This window comes from Monodelphis domestica, chromosome 3, assembly GCF_027887165.1.
Source record: "Monodelphis domestica isolate mMonDom1 chromosome 3, mMonDom1.pri, whole genome shotgun sequence".
NCBI lineage: Eukaryota > Metazoa > Chordata > Mammalia > Didelphimorphia > Didelphidae > Monodelphis > Monodelphis domestica.
Genome location: NC_077229.1, coordinates 268,379,466 through 268,401,300, shown reverse-complemented (window position 1 = coordinate 268,401,300; position 21,835 = coordinate 268,379,466). Strand labels below are relative to the sequence as shown.

General features: G+C 35.5%; 1 protein-coding gene across 4 annotated transcripts in view; it reads left to right on the top strand.

The window, feature by feature from the left end:
* NDC80 (NDC80 kinetochore complex component) overlaps nucleotides 1-21,835 on the top strand; it is a 73,240-nt gene that overhangs the window by 7,939 nt on the left and 43,466 nt on the right. For 3 of the 4 annotated variants that reach the window (XM_001363497.4, XM_007487652.3, XM_007487653.2), the window contains exons 3-5: nucleotides 2,944-3,030; nucleotides 20,795-20,918; nucleotides 21,018-21,190. In XM_001363497.4, coding sequence (XP_001363534.1) covers nucleotides 2,944-3,030; nucleotides 20,795-20,918; nucleotides 21,018-21,190 — 384 coding nt within the window. Of the gene's footprint in view, nucleotides 1-2,943; nucleotides 3,031-19,195; nucleotides 19,311-20,794; nucleotides 20,919-21,017; nucleotides 21,191-21,835 lie in introns of those variants that run through there. The other variant, XM_007487654.3, reaches the window with a different exon arrangement.

The window sequence follows — 21,835 nt, the reverse complement described above, 5'->3', positions numbered from 1 at the left end:
AAATTAAATGGAGATTAATAATCCTTAAAAGAAAATTTGGGTAAAAAAAAAAGAACAAATCTTATGAAGAGTAGAAAATTTAATCATGTAAAACAAAGAAAACTAATGAAACAGCAATACTTTTGTGATGCAGCCAAAGCAATGTTTTAAATTATTTTTTATTTTAATAACAAATTGCCATATGAGTTTTCCAAAGTTATATAATCCAAATTGTCTCCCTTCCTTCTTCTTCCCCACCCCCTCCAAGTCCCTCAAAATTGTCCTGGATCATTGTTTTGCTTTTAATAGAAAAGTATCACATTTGATTATTTCACAATATTGCTGTTACAATGTACAGCGTTTTCCTTTTCCTGTTTATTTCACTTTGCATCTGTTTGTGTAGGTTTTTCCAGCTCTTTCTGAAATCATCTTGTTCATCATTCCTTATAGCACAATAGCATTCCGTCACCATCATATACCACAGTTTGTTCAACTATTCCCCAGTTGAGGGATAGCCAAAGCAATCTTGAGGAGAAAGTGTGTGTGTGTGTGTGTGTGTGTGTGTGTGTGTGTGTGTGTGTGTGTGTGTGTTTGTATTTGTGTTTGTGTTCGTGTATATAAACACTTTCACAAACTAAAAAGAAAAGAAAGATCAACAATTATATAACTAAAAAGAAACAACTAAAAATCCAGCAAATTTAAAAGTATTATAAACACCAAAATAAGAAATCTAACATTAAAAAGGTTAAGGAAACCAAATTGTCTATATAAAAAATGAAAGAGGAGGAAAAAACAACTATAGAAGAAATAAAGGAATTTATTTTAAAATATGGAAAAATAAAGTGACCACAGAAATAGAATAAAAATTGGGATTTAAAATAATCAAATCTCAAAAATTGGGCAAGCCTTTAAATGACTTCCCAAAGGAAAAACCTCAGGGGCAGAAGTATTTGCAACTGAATTCTATCAAATATTTGATTGCAACAAAGAGAGGAAAAGAGATTCTACCAAATTCCTTCTATGATGCAAATGGTCTTGATGTCTTCAGGAAGCAAAAATCAAAGAGAGAAAAACATAGATCCAGATTTCTGGTGCATATTACACAGAAGATTGAATAAAATTCTACCAAAGAGATTGCAGTAAAATGTCAAAAAGATTCTACATTATGACTTGGTAAAAATTATGCCAGAAATGAAAATTGGTTCAGTGTGTTAATAACAGAAATAATTAAAACAACATTACATCAATATTAAAGAAAAAGCTTTTGACAATACATCTATTTCCTAAGAACACTATAGCAGCTTTTTGTTGTAGCAAAGAGCTAGAAATGGAGTATCTGTGAATTAGGATATTATTGAACAATTTATGTTGTATTCACATAAAGGAATACTGTATCATAAAAAATAACAAATTGATGGAACAGATCAATTTATATAGTAACAGTATTTTAAAGAAAAACAAATTAAACAAGTCACTAAAATGACCAGAAGTAATTCCAGAGGACTTATGATGAATCGTGCTACCCAGTTACTTGCAAAAAGCTAATGGATTCAAAGTGTAGAATGAGACCTATATTTTTAGACATGAAAAAAATGTAGATTTGTTTTTCCAGCAATTGTTTATTTGTTACAAGGATTAGATTTTCCGCTTTTTAGAGTTGGAGACCGTGAGAAGGGAACTAAAGATACCATTAAATTTAGAATTTTAAAAAAGAAAGAAAAAGGATAACATTTGTGTCATTCAATTGTATGGTCCTACATGAATATATGACAGTTTAAATGTTTATATAACTTCAATACTTTTTAAAGATCCATAATTTCATTAGTCTAGGTATTTATTCCATTTGTCTCCTTTTTTGCCATAGTAGTCTTCATGAGTTTCTGTGACTGAAAAAATTCCTGTAAACTACCAGAAGGCCAAAATTCTGGCATGATTTTTTTCAACCTTAGACTATTCCTCTAAGGACAGTACAACATATCTCTTAACTATGTACAAACATTCTAATTTGCTAAAGTAAACAGTGTTTTCAAAAATCCAGTGTGGTCAATGTAAAGCATTAGAATACGGAACAGGAAAAGAATAAATATATAGCCCTACTATATGTCTTCAGTGAGGACAAAAATGACATTAGGGTCAGCCACTGCACTGAGGATAAATTATTTAACTTGAAAAGGTTACAAGTCAAGACTAAAGTGGAGGGAAATTTGGTGCTTTACATTTTCTTCTGAGATGATTGTGCACTCAATGCAGCCTCTGAGTCTTAAGATGAAGCAGAGCATGGATCAGTTGTCTGTCATTTGTGCTACTTTTGACCTGGCAATTAACACAATGAAAACAGAGGTTCTCTACCAGCCAGCAGTGCATCATTCATATAAGGAACTATCGGTTACAGAAATGGAGAAATTATGAATGCCATGGATAAGATCATCTACCTTGGCAGTACACATTCCAGAGATGATGAGTTTGATACTTGCATTGCCAGAGCTAGTTCAGAATTTGGGAGGCTCTGAAGAAAAGTATGCGAGGGAAAGCTGTGTTAGTCTGGATACCAAATCAAAGTTCTACAGATTCACTATGCTAGCCTTGTTGTATACCTATGAAACCTGTACAGTATACTGGTGCCTTACCAGGAAATTGAATTGCTTTCATTTGGATTGAACATCACCTGACAAGATAAGATACAAGACACCATGTCTTTTCTACAGCTAAATTGCCAAGCATTCAAACTCTACTGTGTAGTGCAACTCCAATAGGCTTAACAAAACTCTGGCCATTTTCAAACTAAGGTTCCTCCAAATGACAAAATTTGAGATTACAACAAAAATGGAAAAGATAGCCAGAATAATTTCTTTGTGACAGTCTTATGTGTTCTTAAGTAAAAAGTTGAATCCTAAACAGTAAATGTGAAATCGCATTTATTTCTAGAGCATTTTGTTTTATAAATTTGTATTTCTTTTCTTAAAGCAAAGAAAGAACAACCTTTGGGAAGTTGAATACTAATAGACGGACCCCTGGCACATCTGAAAGGAAAATCAGCTTCTTTGGTAAAAGGTAATATTGATCTTAGCTTTTTTCTTTCCAATCAAACAAAATATTTTTATTGGATATGTTCTATATGCCTGGAATTGTATTGTGGTTTTGATGAATCCAAAAACAGCACAAGGAACAGCCTCCCTGTCTCCTCACTCTTCCACACCAAAAAAAGAATATTATTATTAAAGCACGTTAGCAGCTAGATGATGGAGATTTTAAAATTCCAAACTAGAATTGTATTTGAATCTACAGGCAATATGAAGATTATGAAATTTGAATAAAAGAGTGACCTGAAATTTAGGAATATTAATTTGACAGCCATGTAGAATTTTGGTTCAAAAGGAGGAGAAACTGGAAACAGACTCTAATAGCATTAGGCTATTCTACTATAGGACAAAAATGATGCATTCATGAATAAGGAAAGAAATAGATATATAAATACAAAGAGGGTAAATGTGAGAGATTGCAAAGTTAGGTTTTTACAATAGATAGCATATTATACAAATGTTAAGAGAGAAGAGTTAAAATGGAGACAAGATGACTGCCTAGAGGCAGCGAAAGTCCACACCTCTGAAAAACCTTCCTTACCAATTAAAAACTAAATGCTCCTAGGGGACTAAAAATCAAACCTAAAAATAAGACAGAGCAAAAGAACCCTCCTGCTGGACGCAACTTAAAAGGTATACCCCCAAATGCCGGAATTCAAGACCACTCCTATTTAAGGGGAAGGAAGAAGGAAAGTCCTGGGACCCCTCACCCACCTAGAGCGCTAAGCCTCCAGTGGCAGCTGGAACCTCTGGGCAGGCAAAGGCCCTGGTCTGGAAGGAGTACCTTGCAGACAAAGCTGTGCCAGGCTCAGAGTGTCCAGCACAGGCAGTAGGAAAGCAGTCAGAGAAAAAACCCAGAGCTCAAAGCGGGCAGCCTAGTTTCAGCACCTGAGGCACTCCATATTTCTCAGCGCCTTCCCCCCACCCCCCAGGTTTTAGCCTCAGGGCACATCCAACAACCCAGTTAGACTTAATCCCATCAAAGCCCTCTGAGGGTAGAAAAGCTCAACCTCAAAACCCCTCCCCCACTGACTGCTGGACTTAATCCCATCAAAGCCTCCAGAGGACAGGGAAGCTAAAGCTCCAACACCACCTCCCTCACAGACTCCACTGAGATATTTACTGACAATGCTCCATGGATGAATGCAGAAAGAAAAGCCCAAAACCACAAAAAAAATTAGAGGAGCAAGTGCTCAGGCAACTGCAGGGAATAAAAAGGGGTAAATATGAGCAAACAACAGAAAAAGAAAAAAAATTAAAATCAACAGCTACTATACAAACAATGAACAAAGAGCAAACAGGACAGAGAAGGATAAGGGAACACCAAGCCAAAAAAAAACTTCAGCAAATTGGATACAGGCTCTATAAGAACTCATAATAGAGTTCAAAACACAATTAAGAGAGGCTGAAGACAACTAGAAAAAGAACTTAAACTAAGATAAGTCATCTGGAAACAGAGATACTTGAACTAAAACAAGAAAATAGTGTCTTGAAAGCCAAAATCAACCAGCTGGAAAATGAGGCAAAGGAGATGAAAGATGAGGCAAAAAAGATGAAAGATGACCTCCAAAGAAAATCAGACCAGAAGGAGGATGACCAAGAGGCCAGGGATGAAATCCAGTCTTTAAGAACCAGAATACAACAATTAAAAGCAAGTGACTTTACAAGGCAGCAGGACACTATAAAACAAAATCAAAAGAATGAAAAAATTGAGGAAAAAATTAAGCACCTCATTCACAAAACAGAAGATTTAGAAAATCGTTCCAGGAGAGACAACTTAAGAATCATTGGTCTACCAGAAGACCATGACAAAAGAAAAAGCCTGGACATCATCCTACAGGAAATTATCCAAGAAAATTGCGGTGATATTCTAGAACAAGAAGGGAAAGCTTAAAATAGAAAGAATCCACAGATCACCTCCTGTACTTAATCCACAACTGACAGCACCCAGGAATGTTATAGCCAAATTCAAGAACTATCAGACCAAGGAAAAAATAATTGCAAACTGCTAAGAAGTCATTCAGATACCATGGAACCACAGTGAAGGTGACACAAGATCTGGCTGCATCTACACTGAAGGACCGAAAGGCATGGAATATGATATTCTGGAAAGTAAGGGAACTAGGTCTACAAACAAGAATCAATTACCCAGCAAAACTGACTGTATTCCTTTAGGGGAAAGTATGGTCATTTAACAAAATAGAAGAATTCCAAGCATTTGTAAAGAAAAGACCAGACATGAAAAGAAAATTTAATGCCCAAGCACAAAACAGGGAAAAAACAAAAACAACTTTTTTTTAAGGAACCGAATTAGTTAAAATGATATGTATCCCTATAAGAAAAGAGGTCATTGAAAACTCTTAAAAAATGTCATTATCACCTGGGCAGCTAGAAGAATTACACTTAGAGGAAACAATGACAAACGATACAGGATGAAATGCATAAATATGTATATAGATATATGTATGCATAAATACACATATGTTTGTGTGTGTATGTGTATGTAACTAGAGTTTTAAAAAGACATTAATAAAAGAAATGGGAAAAGAAACAAAAGGGGGTAAAGTTATATGTCATAAAGAAGCTCATGGGGTAGGGGGGAGAACATCAATACACTGGAAGGGTAAAGAGGTTGGAGATAGGAAATACTCAACTCTAATGTGCATTGAAATTGACTCAAAGAGGGAAGAACAATCAAATCCATTGGGGCAGAGAATTGTTTTGCCCCCTGTAGAGAAGTATAAGGGTAACAAACGGACTGGTAGGGAGGGAAACAGTATGGGGGTGGGAGGGGTGCTTTAAAAAGCCTGTAAAGAAAGTAAGGGGGAAATAAGAAGGGAAGGGGGTAGAAAAGGAAGTAAAATAAAGGTGGGAATTGGGGGGACTGATTAAAAACAAAACATTGGTGTAGAAAGAAATAGTGAAAGAAGAAAAAGCAGACTAGGAATAAAAATCAAAATGCTAGGAAGTACACAACTGATAATGTGAATGAACTCACCCATAAAATGCAAGCGAAAAGTAGAGTGTATTAGAATCCAAAACCCTACCTCATGCTATAAGAAAGACACATGAGGAAGGTAAACACATAGGGTAACAGTAAGAGGATGGAGCCAAGTCTATTGGGCATCAACTGATAAAAAGAAGGCAGGAGTCGCAATCATAATATCTGACAAAGCCAAAGTAAAAATAAATCTAGTTAAAAGAGATAGGGAAGGTAACTGCATCCTAATAAAAGGCAGTACAGACAATGAGGAAATATCAGTACTCAACATGTATGCACCAAATGGCATAGCATCCAAATTTCAAAAGGAGAAACTAGTGGAGCTCAAGGATGAAAATAGATAGAGGAAGTTTTGTCTCCCACTAGTATCATTTTTCTATCAGAAATAGATAAATCAAACCAAAAAGTAAATAAGAAAGAGGTAAGAGAAGTGAATGAAATCTTAGAAAAATTAGAGTTAGCAGATGTGTAGTGAAAAATAAATAGGCAAAAAAAGGAATACACCTTTTCAGCAGCACGTGGTACATTCACAAAGATTGACCATGTATTAGGGCACAAAAACATTGCAAACAACTGCAAAAGAGCATAAATAATAAATGCTACCTTCTCAGATCACAATGCAATAAAAATAATTCGTAAGGGAACATGAAGAGACAAATCAAAAATTAATTAGAAATTTAGCAATACTATTTTCCAAAATCAGTTAACGAACAAATCATAGAAATAATAATTTCATTAAAGAAAATGACAATAATGGCACATCCTTTCAAAATCTATGGGATGTAGCCAAAGCAGTACTCGGGGGGAAATTCATATCTTTGAATTCATATATTAACAAATTAGATGGGGCAGAGGTCAATGAATTGGGGATGGAAATTAAAAAACTAGAAAGTGAACAAATTAAAAATCCTCAGATGATGACTAAATTAGAGATCCTAAAAATCAAAGGAGAAATTAATAAAATTGAAAGGCAAAGAACTATTGATTTAATAAGTAAGACTAGAAACTGGTACTTTGAAAAAAACAAATAAAATAGACAAATTACTGGTCAATCTAAAGGAAAGAAGAAAACCAAATTGACAGTATCCAAGATGAAAAGGGAGACCTCACCTCTAATGAAGAGGAAATTAAGGCAATCATTAAGAATTATTATGCCCAATTATATGGCAATAAATATGGCAACCTAGGTGATATGGATGAATATTTGTTAAAATATACATTGCCTTGTCTAACAGAGGAATAAATAGACTACCTAGACAACCCCATATCAGAAAAGGAAATTGAACAAGCCATCAAAGAACTCCCTAAGGAAAAAAAATCCCCAGATCCAGATGGATTCACAAATTCTATCAAATATTCAAAGAACAACTAATCCCAATATTATGCAAACTATTTGACAGAATAAGCAAAGAAGGAGTTCTACCAAATTCCTTTTAATGACACAAAATGGTACTCATTCCAAAGCCAGGCAAGTCAAAAAAAGAAAGGAAACTTTAGACCAATCTCCTTAATGAGGATAGATGCAAAAATCTTAAATAGGATACTAGCAAAAAGACTCCAGCAAGTCATCACAAAGGTTATTTATTATGACCAGGTTTAGGATTTATACCAGGAATGCAAGGATGGTTCAATATTAGGAAAACCATCCATATAATTGACCATATTAACAAGCCGACAAAAATCACATTATCTCAATAGATGCAGAAAAGGCCTTCGACAAAATACAACTCTCATTCCTATTGAAAACATTAGAAAGCATAGGAATACGAGGGATTTTCCTAAAAATAATAAACAGTATCTATCTAAAACCATCAGCAAACATCATCTGCAATAGGGACTAGAAGTCTTCCCAATTAGATCAAGAGTGAAACAAGGATGCCCATTATCACCTCTATTATTTAACATTATACTAGAAACACTAGCTGTAGCAATTATAGAAGAAAAAGACATTGAAGGTATTAAAATCAGAAGTGAGGAGACCAAACTATAACTCTTTGCAGATGATATGATGGTCTACTTAAAGAACCCCAGAGAATCAATCAGAAAGCCTAGTTGAAATAACAAGTTTTGCAAAGTTGCGGGATACAAAATAAACCCACATAAGTCATCAACATTTCTATCTTCAACCCATCTCAGCAGCAAGAATTAGAAAATGAAATTCCATTTAAATTCACCCTAGACAATATAAAATACTTAGGAATCTATCTGCCAAGAAAAACACAGGAACTATATGAACACAACTACAGAACATCTCCACACAATTAAAACTAAATCTAAACAATTGTAAAAACATTGATTCTGTATGGCCCGGACAAGCTAACATAATAAAAACGACAGTCCTACCCAAATTAATTTACTTATGTAGTGCCATACCCTTTGAACTACCAAAAAACTTTTTTACTGAATTACAAAAAACCATAAGAAAGTTCATTTGGAAGAACCAAAGATCAAGGATATCTAGGGAGATCATGAAAAAGAATGCAAAGGAAGGAGGCCTTGCCGTCCCAGATCTCAAACTATAATATAAAGCAGTGTTCATCAAAACAATTTGGTACTGGCTAAGAGACAGAAAAAGACAATCAGTGGAATAGACTTGGAGTAAATGACCTCAGCAAGACAGTCTATGATAAACCCAAAGATCCCAGCTTTGGGGACCAAAACCCACTATTTGATAAAAACTGCTGGGAAAATTGGAAGGCAGTATGGATGAATGACTTTAATATAAAGAAAGAAACTATAAGCAAATTTGGTGAAAACAGAATAGTATACTTGTCAGATCTTTGGGAAACAAAAGACTTTAAAACCAAGCAAGAGCTAGAAAAAAATCACAAAATGTAAAATCAAATTAAAATTAAAACAAAACCAATGCAACCAAAATTAGAAGGGAAGCAACAAATTGGGAAACAATCTTCATAACAAAAAGATCTGACAAAGGTCTAATTACTCAAATTTATAAAGAGCTAAACCAATTATACAAAAAATCAAGCCATTCTCCAGTTGATAAATGGGTAAGGGTCAGGAATAAGCAATTTTCAATTAAAGAAATCAAAACTATTAATAAGTGTTCTAAATCTCTTATAATTAGAAAAATGCAAATCAAAACAACTCTGAGGTATCACCTCACACCTAGCAGATTGGCTAACATAACACAACAGAAAGTAATGAATGCTGGAGGGCATATGGCAAAGTTGGGACCTTAATGCATTGACGGTAGAGTTGTGAATTGATCCAACCATTCTGGAGGGAAATTTGGAACTATGCCCAAAGGGTGCTTAAAGATTGTCTGCCCTTTGATTCAGCCATAGCACTGCTGAGTTTATACCCCAAAGAGATAATAAGGAAAAAGATTTGTACAATAATATTCTTCATAGCTGCACTCTTTGGTGGCAAAAAAACTGGAAAATATGGGGATACCCTCCAGTTGGGGAATGGCTGAACTAATTGTGGCATAGGTTGGTGATGGAATACTATTGTGGTCAAAGGAATAATAATAAAGTGGAGGAATTCCATGAGAACTGGAACAACCTCCAGGAATTGATGCAAAGCAAAAGTAGCAGAACCAGGAGAACATTGTACACAGAGACCGATACACTGTGGTACAATCAAATGTAATGGACTTCTCCATTAGTGGCAATGCAGTGATCCTGAACAACTTGAGGGATCTGCAAGAAAAAATACTATCCACATTCAGAGTAAAAACTGTGGGAGTAGAAACACAGAAGAAAAACAGTTGTTTGAATACATGGGTCGAAGGGATATGGCCTGGGATGTAGACTAAATGAACATCCTAATGCAAACACCAATAACATGGAAATAGGTTCTGATCAAGGACACATGTAATACCCAATGAAATTGCATGTAGCTGCGGGAAGGGTAGGGTGAGAGGAGGGAGGGAAATAATGTGATTCTCGTACCCAAGGAATGGTGTTCTAAATTGAATAAAAAGAGCAGATTTAAAGATGATATCAAGGTTGAAACTCTAGAGAACTGAAAAAGATGTGTATTAATACTCATCAATAATTAGAAATTTGTAGGAGAGGCAAATTTCAAGGGGGTAAGTGTAAAGGATAATTTTAGCGTTGTGACTTAAAAATCTAAATTAATTTTTTGCCAGGGAAAAGCCCAAATAATAAAATACCTGTCAGCCAGAAATTATGGTGATTTTAATTAATATAGAGAGAAGGAATTAAGGAGAAGAGGGAGGGAGAGGAAAGAGTTAATTTAAACTGCCGCAGCTCAGGCTGAGCCAGGCAGGAGTTAAATGCCTTGGCCAAAGTGACCTCCCTGAGCCAAGGGAAAGGAAGTCAGTCTTACCCAAGTCACCACGAAACTTTGTCAAGGAAGCTATCCGAGGGAGCTCCTCCAGGCTGAGTTCCATCCCTAAACTGCCTGTATGTCTGAATGTCCTATCTGGCTTTTACATCCTCTTTTTAAAGATCTTTTCTCTTGTGTCACCTCCCCTAAATTTTCACATCTACCAATCACAGCAGATGCTTTTCTCCAGGACTGCCCATTCTTTAGTTCTCACCTTCTTCGGTTAGATTATATCTTTTGAGCTACTTCACACTTCTTTGTTAAGTTCACCTTTTGTTAGTTACTTGACCTTTTTGTGATTATTTTAACCTTTATAGTTACTTAACACCTTTTTGTATTAAGGCCTAAAAATAGACTTAGCTTAACTTTCTAGCTTCACTATAAGGTGAGAACTAAGTACCTTAATCAATCAGGAGATTACAACTTTATCTTCCCCTAAAGTACTATCTAAGTAGGGTGGAGTAATTTTAAAGTTCACAGAAGCAATATATAATTGGCTGTGTTTTATATATGTTGGGTTTGAGATACTTACAGAACATCCACATGGAAATGTCTAGCAAACAATAACTCAGGGCTGAAGTTCAGTAGAGAAATCAGAATTGGATATATGACTATACTGGGCATCCACATTCAGAGAGTAATTGAACCCATGGTAGCAAGAGAGGAGCCAAGATGGGTTCAAGATGTAATGCTGGAATCTCTCTCAGAATCCAGTGAAATGAATAGCACCTCAAATGAATACTGGAGAGACAGAACCAACAAAAGAATGGAGTAAAATTACTCTCCTATAGAAAACAACTTGAAAGTTGGCAGAGATAATCTGTTTCACTGGGGTGAGAGGAAACACAGCCTGAAGTAAATCCTCACACTTAGGAGTACAAGCCTCCCTCCACCCATCACTGTAAAGGTTAAATTTAGTGGTTAGACTAAAATTATGTGAAATAACGTGGTCACCAAGATTATTATATCTCAAGTCAGAGGTTTAATTTCCAAAATAGAGGGGAAACAATAAAGTAGAGAAATGTAAGAAAGGTTAGAGAAAATACCTATACTAGTCCTCAGCCAGGAGGGCCAGTAGTGAGTAACTATGAGGCCTTTTCCAGAATGTAAGCTAGTCTCTTAGGAAACTGAGAAAGGAGTCATCCCTTTTCACTCATCCAAGGAAGTAGCCCAAGAGTCAGAATCTAAGCTGAAGAGACTATCTTCTCCAAGACCATCTCCTCAGACTGAGCTCAAGGCTTGCTTTTATGGTCACTCCTTATCTCCTTCCCTCTTCACAGGGACCAATCAAAGCTTCCAAATAGTCTAGCTCTGCCCAGGGGAAAGTGTTTGTGGGAACCAGTTTGTACCTTCTGGAGAGGTGAATAGTCATTCATAATTTCTAAGGATGTGAACTCTTAAAAGAATTCAAAAGTTTCTGGCTATTTGAGTTAGGGAAAAGGGTGGAGCTCTCCTTGCTGACTTCTCACCTATCACTAATTAGGGTGTGAATTCACTAAGTGGTTTGTGAGCTCCTCCACCTAGTTCAAGCTTGTGTTGATTGAATCAAAAGGTAGACAAAGGAGAGTTATAGTGAGGTACTTAAGTTAGCGGTTAACCAAAGTTTTAACTCCAACTATGCAAAGAGAATAAAGGACTCCTTTTTCACAAGTGTAAACTCAGAATAGACAAAGAGAACCAAGAATTTTCATTCACACCACCCACCTATTATTTCAGGTTCTGAACATGGGCACAAGCCAACTTCAAGACTCTGCCTAAGCCAACAGCAGAGTACCCCATGCCTGTTCCTTGAAGTTCCAGACCCTAGCACAAGGCTTCAATGAGGCCTCAAGCCCTATCCCAGGATAGTTCATAATGCCTGGCCCATTCTAGCCTAAGGAATGACTCAGAGCCCTCACCCAAGCCTTCTGTAAAGGTCCAAACTCCATCACAGGGAAGTCCACAGTACACTGGGTGTGACAAGGAAATCACTTTAAAAGACTGATATATATTAATTTAAGGTTGCCAAGGAATTCAGCTATGTAATTCCTAAATGAAAACTCAAGTCAGCAGTCAACCTTTTATGGAGTTTAATTACAAACAGGATGAAGAAAGGTATTAGAGATAGAGAGAGAGAGGGAGAGAGAAAGGGGAGAGAAGGGAATAGGGCTTAAATACCCCTTCTGTTTAGGCTGGGCCAAAAGGCCCAAGCCCTTAGATAGCTGGGGCAAAGAAAGGAGATCAGTCCCTATTACTCACGTGACCAAAATGGAGAAACAGTCTCAGGGGCCTCCACCTCCAGCTTCCTTCAGAGCCAACCCTCAAAGCACCACCTCTCAGACCAAAAACCTCTCCAACCAACCCCCCTCAGTCCTCAGACCCCTCTATCTTTAAGGAAACCATCCAAGTTCCCTCCCCTCAGTTCTCACATCTACCAATCACTGTCCATGTCTTCCCTGTGCCAATGGTGGCTCTAGTTTAACCCAGGACCGCCCAGAGGTCTGTGGTTTTGCACATGTCTGTTGAAGGTCATATTCTCAATAATTAAATCTTGATCCTTTGCTGCAGCCCTTCCTAAATCCTGTTAGGACTGAGTGGGGTGGAAATTGTATTTTCGAAGACCTGGTTCTGTCATTCCAAGTATCTCTATTGTATCAATTCTAAAATCAATCATGACTCAAAGAACTTCCTGTTCTATGCTTAAGCATAGGTCAAAGCCCTTTCCATTGTTCAGCAAAAGGTTTCTGTCTTAAAGTAATCTTAAGAAGGGAGGAGGAGGAACCTCCCATGCCAATGGGGTTCACATTCCAATAGAGTTCCCACTATCAATAGGAAATTTTTCAAGTATGAAATTTCCCAATGGTGAAATTTCCAACATTTATAAGTCTAAGAAATTTTAAGGTTTACATGGGCTAGTATAATCCCACAGGGAGTGTCTAAGCTGTGCCCAAATAGACAGTGAAGACCCTAACCCAAGTGCAACCTCAGCATAAGGCAGTCTATGCCTGGCTGGTGCTGACCTAAAGGGAGACCCAGAACCCTGCCCAAGACTGCAGGGAAGCCCTAAGCCATAGTGCAAGTGGCCTACATAAGCCCAAAGTGAGGCCCAGAGGCCCACCACAAGGTAGCTCACAGTTCTCTGAGTCCTGTAAGTCACCTGCACTCTCTAGAATAGCCTAATTCAACAGTTGGAGGTGACTTTCAGAGCTCACAACTGACAGGCTCTCCTACCACTTTGGAAGAACTAAAACTTGCAGAAACCCTGAACTAGAGCCAAGGAGAGCAGCAAGGAAAAACTGAAGTTTTAAGAAAATGTCCCCTCTACCCTGTGAACAGAACCTACCTTTAAGATAAAAGTCCTGTCCTCTGTCTCCCCTACCCCACCTCCCAAAAAGGCTGGGAAAATGAGCAAACAGAAAAATAAACAAAACATAACCATAGAAAAATTTTATGAAGATAAAGAAGAGCAAGGGACAGTCTCAGAAGGGAACAGTGAGATCAAAGTATCCACGTGAAAAATTTCAAAGAAAAGTGGGTATTGGTCTCAGGCTCAGGAAGAGTTAAAAAAGCTATTAAAAAATCAAATAAGAAGCAGAAGAAAAATGAGGAAGAGAAATTTTATGTTATGTGAACATTATGCAAAAAGAAAACAACTTCAAAAGCAGAACTGGCCAAATGAAAAAGGAGGCACAAAAATCCAATGAAAAAAATGTTCCATTAAAAAAATTTTTTAAAGAATTGACCAAATGGAAAAGGACATTCAAAAGCTCATGAAAATAAATCATTTGTTAGAATTTAGAATTGGGAAAATAAAAGCTAATGATTTCATGAAACATCAAGAAACAATAAAATCAGAATAATGGGGAGAAAGTTAAATATGAAATATCTCATTTTAAAAACTGGAAAATGGAGACAATGTTAAGAATTGTTGGACTGTCTGAAAGTTATGATCAATAAAAAAGCCTAGACATCATATTACAAAAAATCATCAAAGAAAACTACCTTCATAATCTTGAACAAGAGAATAAAATAGAAATTGAAAGAATCCAAATCACTTCCTGAAATAAATTCCCAAATGACAACTCACAGGAATATTATAGCCAAATTCAAGAGCTCCCAGGTCAAGGAGAAAATGTTGCATGCAGCCAAAAATAAATAATTTCAAATATCATGGAACCATAGTCAGAATTGTACAAGACTTAAAAGCTTCTACTTTAAATAATCGTAAGACTTAGAATATAATTTAGAAATCAAAGGAACTAGGTTTACAACCAAGAATTACCTACCCAACAGAAGTGAATATGATCATTTAATAAAATAGAAGATTTCCACTCATTCCTGATGAAGAGACAAGACCTAAATAGAAAATCTGATATCCAAATACAAAATTCTAAAGAAGCATAAAAAGATAGATAATAAAAAGAAAATTTTAAGGATTCAATAAGGTTGAACTCTTTATATTCCTCCATGGAAGGATGCAACTCAAAATTTTTATAATTATCAGAGCATTTAGATGGAGTATACATAGATTGAGGATGCAGGAGTAAACTGTTTGGGATGATTATCACTACCCCAAAAATCAAGGGGTTAAAAAAAAGATTGCACCGAGAGAAAAGGGAAGAGGGAGGTAAAATAGAGTAAATATCACATAAAGAGGCTTGAAAATATTACATTGGAGAGGAGGATATGAGTGGGGATAGGCAATGCTTAATTAAACCTTACTCTTGTCAGCCTTGGTTCAGAAAGAGAATAACAACCACACTGTGGAGTATGGAATCCTGACTCACCCTATAAAGAAGAAGCGGAAGAGAATTTGGGGTGATGATGATTAAAAACAAAACGCTTGTGAGGAGGAAGAGAGTGAAAGGAGGGATAAAGAGAATCAAAAGGGGAAAATAGGATGCAGGGAAATACACAGATGTTAATCATAACTTTGAAGATAAATGAGATGAACTCACCCATAAAATAGAAATGGCTAGCAGAATGAATTAAAAACCAGAATCCTAAAATATGTTGTTTACAAGAAACACATTTGAAATAGGGAGACACACAGAGTAAAGGTTTAGGGGATGGAGGTGAATCTTTTGGACTTCAAATGAAGTAAAAAAGCAGGAATAACAATCATTGTCTTAGATAAAGCTATAGCAAAAATAGATCTAATTAAAAGAGGGAAGGAAATTGCATCTTGATAAAAGGTTCTGTAGACAATAAAGTAATATCAATACTTAACGCATATGCACCAAATGGTATAACCTCCAAATTTTTAAAGGAGAAATTAAAGGAGCTTAAGGAGGAATAGACAGTAAAACTATACTAATGAGAGACCTCAACCTTCCCCTCTCAGAACTAGATAAATCTAACAAAAAAAAATGAAATAAAGTAAATGTGTTTTATAAAAGTTAGATTTATTAGATCGAGGGAGAAAATTGAATGGGAATAAAAAAGTATATCTTTTCAGCTGTATATAATATGTACACAAAAATTGACCATGGGCATAAAAACTTCACAACCAAATACAGAAAAGCAGAAATAATAAATGTATTCTTTTCAGATTATAATGCAATAAAAATTATCATCAATGAGGGTTCGTGGAAAAAAAATTAATTGGAAAATAAATAATTTTTAAAATGGGATGGGTCAAACAACAAATTAAAGAAATAATCAATAATTTCATTAAGGGGAATGACAATAAGAACAGCATATCAAAATTTATGTGATATAGCCAAAGCAGTACAAAGGTGAAAATGTATATCTCTAAATATAATCAATAAATAGAGAAAATAATAGATCAATGAATTGAGCATATAACTAAAAAAAAAATTGATAAATGAACCCAGGGTAACTAACGATTATAGAAACAGAAAAAGACCTATGACAGAGATTTGGGGGAAATTCTTTAATGGATAAGGGCAGAACCAAGAGAATAACATCGTAAAAAATGCAGGGGTAAGATACAGTGTTTATGATAGGGTTGGCAATCAAGAGATGTTTTGGGATCTAGAACAACAAGAAATCTTAAAGCCATTAGATTTAACACTAAAGAAATTGTTGCTAAACTGGAGGACAATAGACTCATGATTTCATAGGGCTAAAGAGTGAAAAAATAGAGGCATCAGATTTTCAGCAACAGCAATGAGGGAAGCTATAAAATGACTAAAAGGTATGGCAAGGCCACCAAGTTTATTGTTTTTATGATGGATGATAGCTGAGCACGTTTTCACAAAACAAAGGCAAAACCAATGGATAAGGAGAGATTGAAAACGACAGAAAGAGAAGGAATAATCAGAGAGACAAATTACCAGAAATCAAAGCTAATATTTATATGGCTCTTGAAGGTTTGCAAAGCATATTAATATGTATAAACTCATTTGGTCTTCAAAACAACCTTGTGAAGGAGATGCTGTTATCCTATCTCAAAGATGATGAAACAGACACAACAAGGTTAAGAGATTTGTCCAGAGTAACATAACTCATAAGTGAGACAGGATTTGAGTTAAGGTCTTCCTGACTGTACCTATAGCCCTTTATCTACTGTACCACCTCACTGCCTATCCATTTTGTCAATAAGTGCATATAAAATGGCTTTTTAAACAAAATTATAATGGATTATTCATTAAAAGAGCATTTCTTCTAATTTTTTTCTATTGTGGAGGTGATCATATTTCACAAAATTTTAAGACCTAAGAGATATGTTCTACCTTCTGTAATTTTTTTAATTGAATCCTAAATAAGAAATTCATTCTTTTGTTCTAGAGACCTAGCTCAGTGGTTCTCAACCTTTCTAATGCTGTGACCCCGCAATACAGTTCCTCATGTTACAGTGACCCCAAATCAAAAAATTACTTTGGTGGCTACTTCAAAACTAATTTTGCTACAGTTATGATTCGTAATGTAAATACCTGATACGCATTATGTATTTTCATTGCTACAAACTGAGAAATTGAGAACTGCTGACATAGCTGATTCTTTAGCTTTTTGAGAATTGAAATATTTAATTATTGACTTATTTACTTAAGTATTGATAGACATTCCTGAAAGAAACATCTTACTTGTAGCACATAAAAAAATAAAAGAATGTCCATCCATATTTATGAAGTGGAGGAGGAAAGAGCACAAAAGAGAACTTATACCATAGTGTAACAGACTGAATGAGACCTGGATTCTAATTCCAATTTTGCCGCTTTTGAGCTTGGATGTCATTAACCTTTCAGTTTCCACATCAGTAAAATCTGGATGTTAAACCACATTTTTCTGAAGTTCTTTCAAAATTCTAAAGCTTTTTGATTCTATAATAACTAAAAGATAAGTGGCAGGCAGTGAAAGTGAGAGAAAATTACTTTCAACTAAAAATCAGCTTCAACAACACAGTTCAAAGACAGTTATTAAATGCTTACTGTGTACGAAGTACTGAACTAAATGCTAGTGATGTAAAGACAAAGTAATCTTGACCCCAATAAACTTATTCTACTCAAGAGCCAGGGAAAGTAGTGAAATATCACAGATAAGTTAATATAAAGTGGTTTCAGAATTCAGGTGGCACTCACAGTTGGAGGAAGGGAGTAAAAGCTATATCATAAAGGGTTTTCTAAAGGATGTGGCACCTGAAGTTAGCAATTGTAATAAATGCCCCTCTTAGAAGAATTATGGTAATAGGACAGGGACACCAGGAAACAAGCTGTAGGAAAAACTGGATCTTGTCCTCCCCCCATACCACTTCCTGTTCTCAACTGATTTGAATACTCTTCTCAGAATGGTACGGTTGAAGGTTTCTTTTAATAACTAATTCTCATCCTCAAATCTTAACTAAGAGGTTTTATTCTTTAAGGTAAAGGAGGTAGGGAGATGGGAGGGGGAGAGAGGAAAATAGGTTTCCCTAACTTCCTATATTTCCCTGTTGATTATAGATTTCTCAATGTGTTCAACTCAGAAAATAGTTATTTTTCTCTAAGGCAAGATGTTGATAGCAAAGGATGAAAGAGTTTCTTCTGAGCTAAACTCCAAAGTCTTTTCAGTACTCAGTCATATAAATATTCTTTGACCACAAGAGAGAGTCCAGCTTCTACCTTTTTCCCAATAATCAGAAAAGAAGTGAGGTGAAGTTCAAGCAACTGGGCTTCCTAACTGCTCCCTTCAAGATTCTATTGGAACTCTGTCTCCATCTTGGTTGATTGGCTTTTCACCAAATGCCAAGCCTCTTGCTTTTTCTTGCAGATCTCTTTTGTGTTGCAATGTCATCAATTACACATTGAAGGAAATTAGGAATTCCTAGAAACAGGTAGGGAGGTAGTGCATTGACCATTATGAGTAGCCAGTTCAAAGTTATGGAGAATCTCAGTTTGACTGTCCCAGTTTCATTATCTGTAAAATGTGGATAATAGCACTTAACTTCCAAGATTGTTGTGAATCTCTAAAAAGAGATAATTATAACAAGCTTTGCAAACCTTAAGATGTGATATAAATTCTAGTTGTCTTTTTAAAAAACCCTTACCTTCCATCTTAGAATCAATCCTGATTGGTGCCAAGGTAAAATGGCTCTAAGGGCTAAGCAATAGGGGTTAAGTGACTTGTCCAGGGTCACTCAGCTAGGAAGTGTCTCAGGCCATATTTGAACCTAGGACTTACCATCTCTAGATCTGGCTTTCACCTAGCTGCCCCTCTAGTTATTATTAATAACAATATCAGCAATAATAATGATGGTAATAATGATATTTGAAGTCAGGAAGACCCAAATTAAATCCCATCACAGATGCTTACTGAAAAGTGTAAGAGAGCAATACTGCAGAAAACCTGGAGAAACAGATGCAATGAATGGAAGCTTGGAGATCTGTCCATCAAGGAAAAATTCCAGGGGAGAATGTGACCTGGAGAAAGCAGTTAAACAGAGGGACCCAAACTGCTGCTTGGGAACTCTTTTTCCTGACATTTGAGGAGGAATAGCTGAGGAGATTTCTCTGCCTGTTGGTTACTAGTTTTCTCTCTGAAATTCTTGGGAGTTTGGCTCCGGATACCTTTGAAAATTGTTAACAACATCCCTCTCTTATAAGACTATATAATTTTATTTACTCATTTTAAGATTTACTCTAGGTCAGGGAAATCCTAACCCCTCTCTCTTATCCAAACTCCTTTTCCCCTCCTTCCTTAAAATAAACCCCTGTTTCTAATAAATTTAGAGAGTGAATTATCTGTCAGATTTTCAGTCAACTTACTCATTCTGAATCCCAGCTTGACTCCAACTGAAGAGAATAATAGAAGTTGGTGGGAGGGGAGGTGGGAGACCAGAGTCTGACTTCTCACTTCCTTATTGCTCAGTGTGCTTGCTCTGCAACCCCATATTACCATAAACCACCTAACAAAAGAGCCACCTAATACAAAAGTCAACTTAACCTCTCTCAGTCTCAGTTTATTCACATTTTAAAATAAGGATTGTAATAGAAAATAAAATAAGATTACAATCTGTAAAGTTGTTTTGTAAATCTTAAAGCACTGTAAAAATATTAGCTATTATATTTAAGAGATTTAAAAGTCTAAGGCCAATTAAGAAAAGTAGAATTAGCTAGAATGGCTAAATAATATCTAGCCATTCTACTACAAAGGACTTCTAAAACAAAACAAAACAAAAATTTTTCAGAGATTAGAAGGTAAAAAAAATTATGGAGCTAAAAACTTTTCTGATTTGAGAAAAAGGCCCTTCCTGGAGTTCTCTGTAGAAGATAAAATGTGAACAATTTTTAAAAGAAAATAGAACGATTTGTTTATATTAAATAGGAAAAATTTTGTACAGTCTAAGGTAAGAAGGAAAGTAGTTGACTTGGGGAAAATTTTTGTTAAAATATGTCTTATGAGAGTTTGCTATCCAAGATATATAAACAGCTAATAGAAATATATGATCAAAAATCATTCCCCAATAGAGAAGTAGTTGGATCATATGAATAGTTCTCAGAAGAAAAGTAAACTATTAACAACAAAAAAGAATGTTCTGAGTCACTAACAGAAAGAGAAAAGTATATCAATATAACCCTGAAGTTTCACCTCATCCTCAGCAAATTGGCAGATTGCAAAAAATGAAAATAGTCAATATTTGGAGGATTGTGGACAGATTAAGATACTGCTGGTGGAGTTGTGAATTAGAATTAAGCATTCTATAACGATTTGGAATTGTGAAAATGAAGTGAAAATCTCCATAACCTTTGACCTAACTATTCTTCCACTAGAATATACAAAGAAGCCATTTACAAAAAGAATGGCTCCACATACATCAAAATATTTATAGTATTAGTTTTTGTAGTAACAAAGAACTGAAAACAAAGTAGATGTCTCTCATTTGGGAATGGCTTATCCAATTTTGGTTACTTTATTTATAATATGATATTATCATTTGCTAAAGAAATATACAGGTAAAAAAAGGGGAGACACCGTTTTCACTACTTTTATTTATTTCCAGAACTAGTGGGCCTGGATCCCGGAATAGTCTGCTTGGTGTATTTGGCGGCACTGAAAAAATGAAAGACCCTAGACCACTTAATGACAAAGCATTCATTCAACAGTACATTCGACAACTCTGTGAGGTATTCAGCCAATTGATCTTTTAAGTTCCACTTGTTGACTTCGGTGATTTTCAACTTTTAAATAGTTCATTCTATTATAAAACAATACAATTATTGCAGTTTCTTACAGAAAATGCATATGCCTACAGTGTATCCATGAAATCTCTTCAAGCTCCATCTGTTAAAGACTTCCTAAAGATCTTCACCTTTATTTTTGATTTCTTATGGCCTTCTTATGAGCTTCCTGTCACTAAGTTTGAAGAGGAGATTCCAAGAATTTTGAAAGATCTTGGGTTTGTATGTTAAATTTTTAATGAGCCTAAAAATATAAGAAGAGAAATATTCAAAGTATATATTTGTACCCAAAGTACATAAAAAGTTAAGAATATGAAAATAAATCTGGCTGAAAACATCCTTATTTAGTTAATTTATGGGAATGTTTAAAATAAAAATTTTACCAAAGTAAATTATGAATGAAAGGCAACAGTTGGGGCATCTAGGTGACTCAGTAGTTACAGCCAGAACTAGAGATAGGAGATCCTAAGTAATCCCAATTGCCTAGCTGTCCTTACTCTTCTCCCTTACTACTTACTACTACTTTCTAATCTTACTACTACTTACTACTGAGTGGTTCTAAGACAAAAGGTAGGGATTTTTTTTTTTATATTTTTCCATGTTTACATGATTCATTTTCTTTCCCTCCCCCTTCCAGAGTCGACAAGAAATTCCACTGGTTTGTCCAAATGTTATCACTTGTATTTTTTATTTTTTTAAAGAAAAGAAAGGCAAAGTTCATAGGTGTTTGCCTTAATGTAAGTAGGGCTAATTTTTTGCTGTAAAGGAAATTGCAGTATAGCTGATCATGGTGCTTGCATAGTTTACTAAGATTTTTCCTCTTCTCTTACCTCCAGTTCATAAAGTTCTTCTCTTCTTTTATG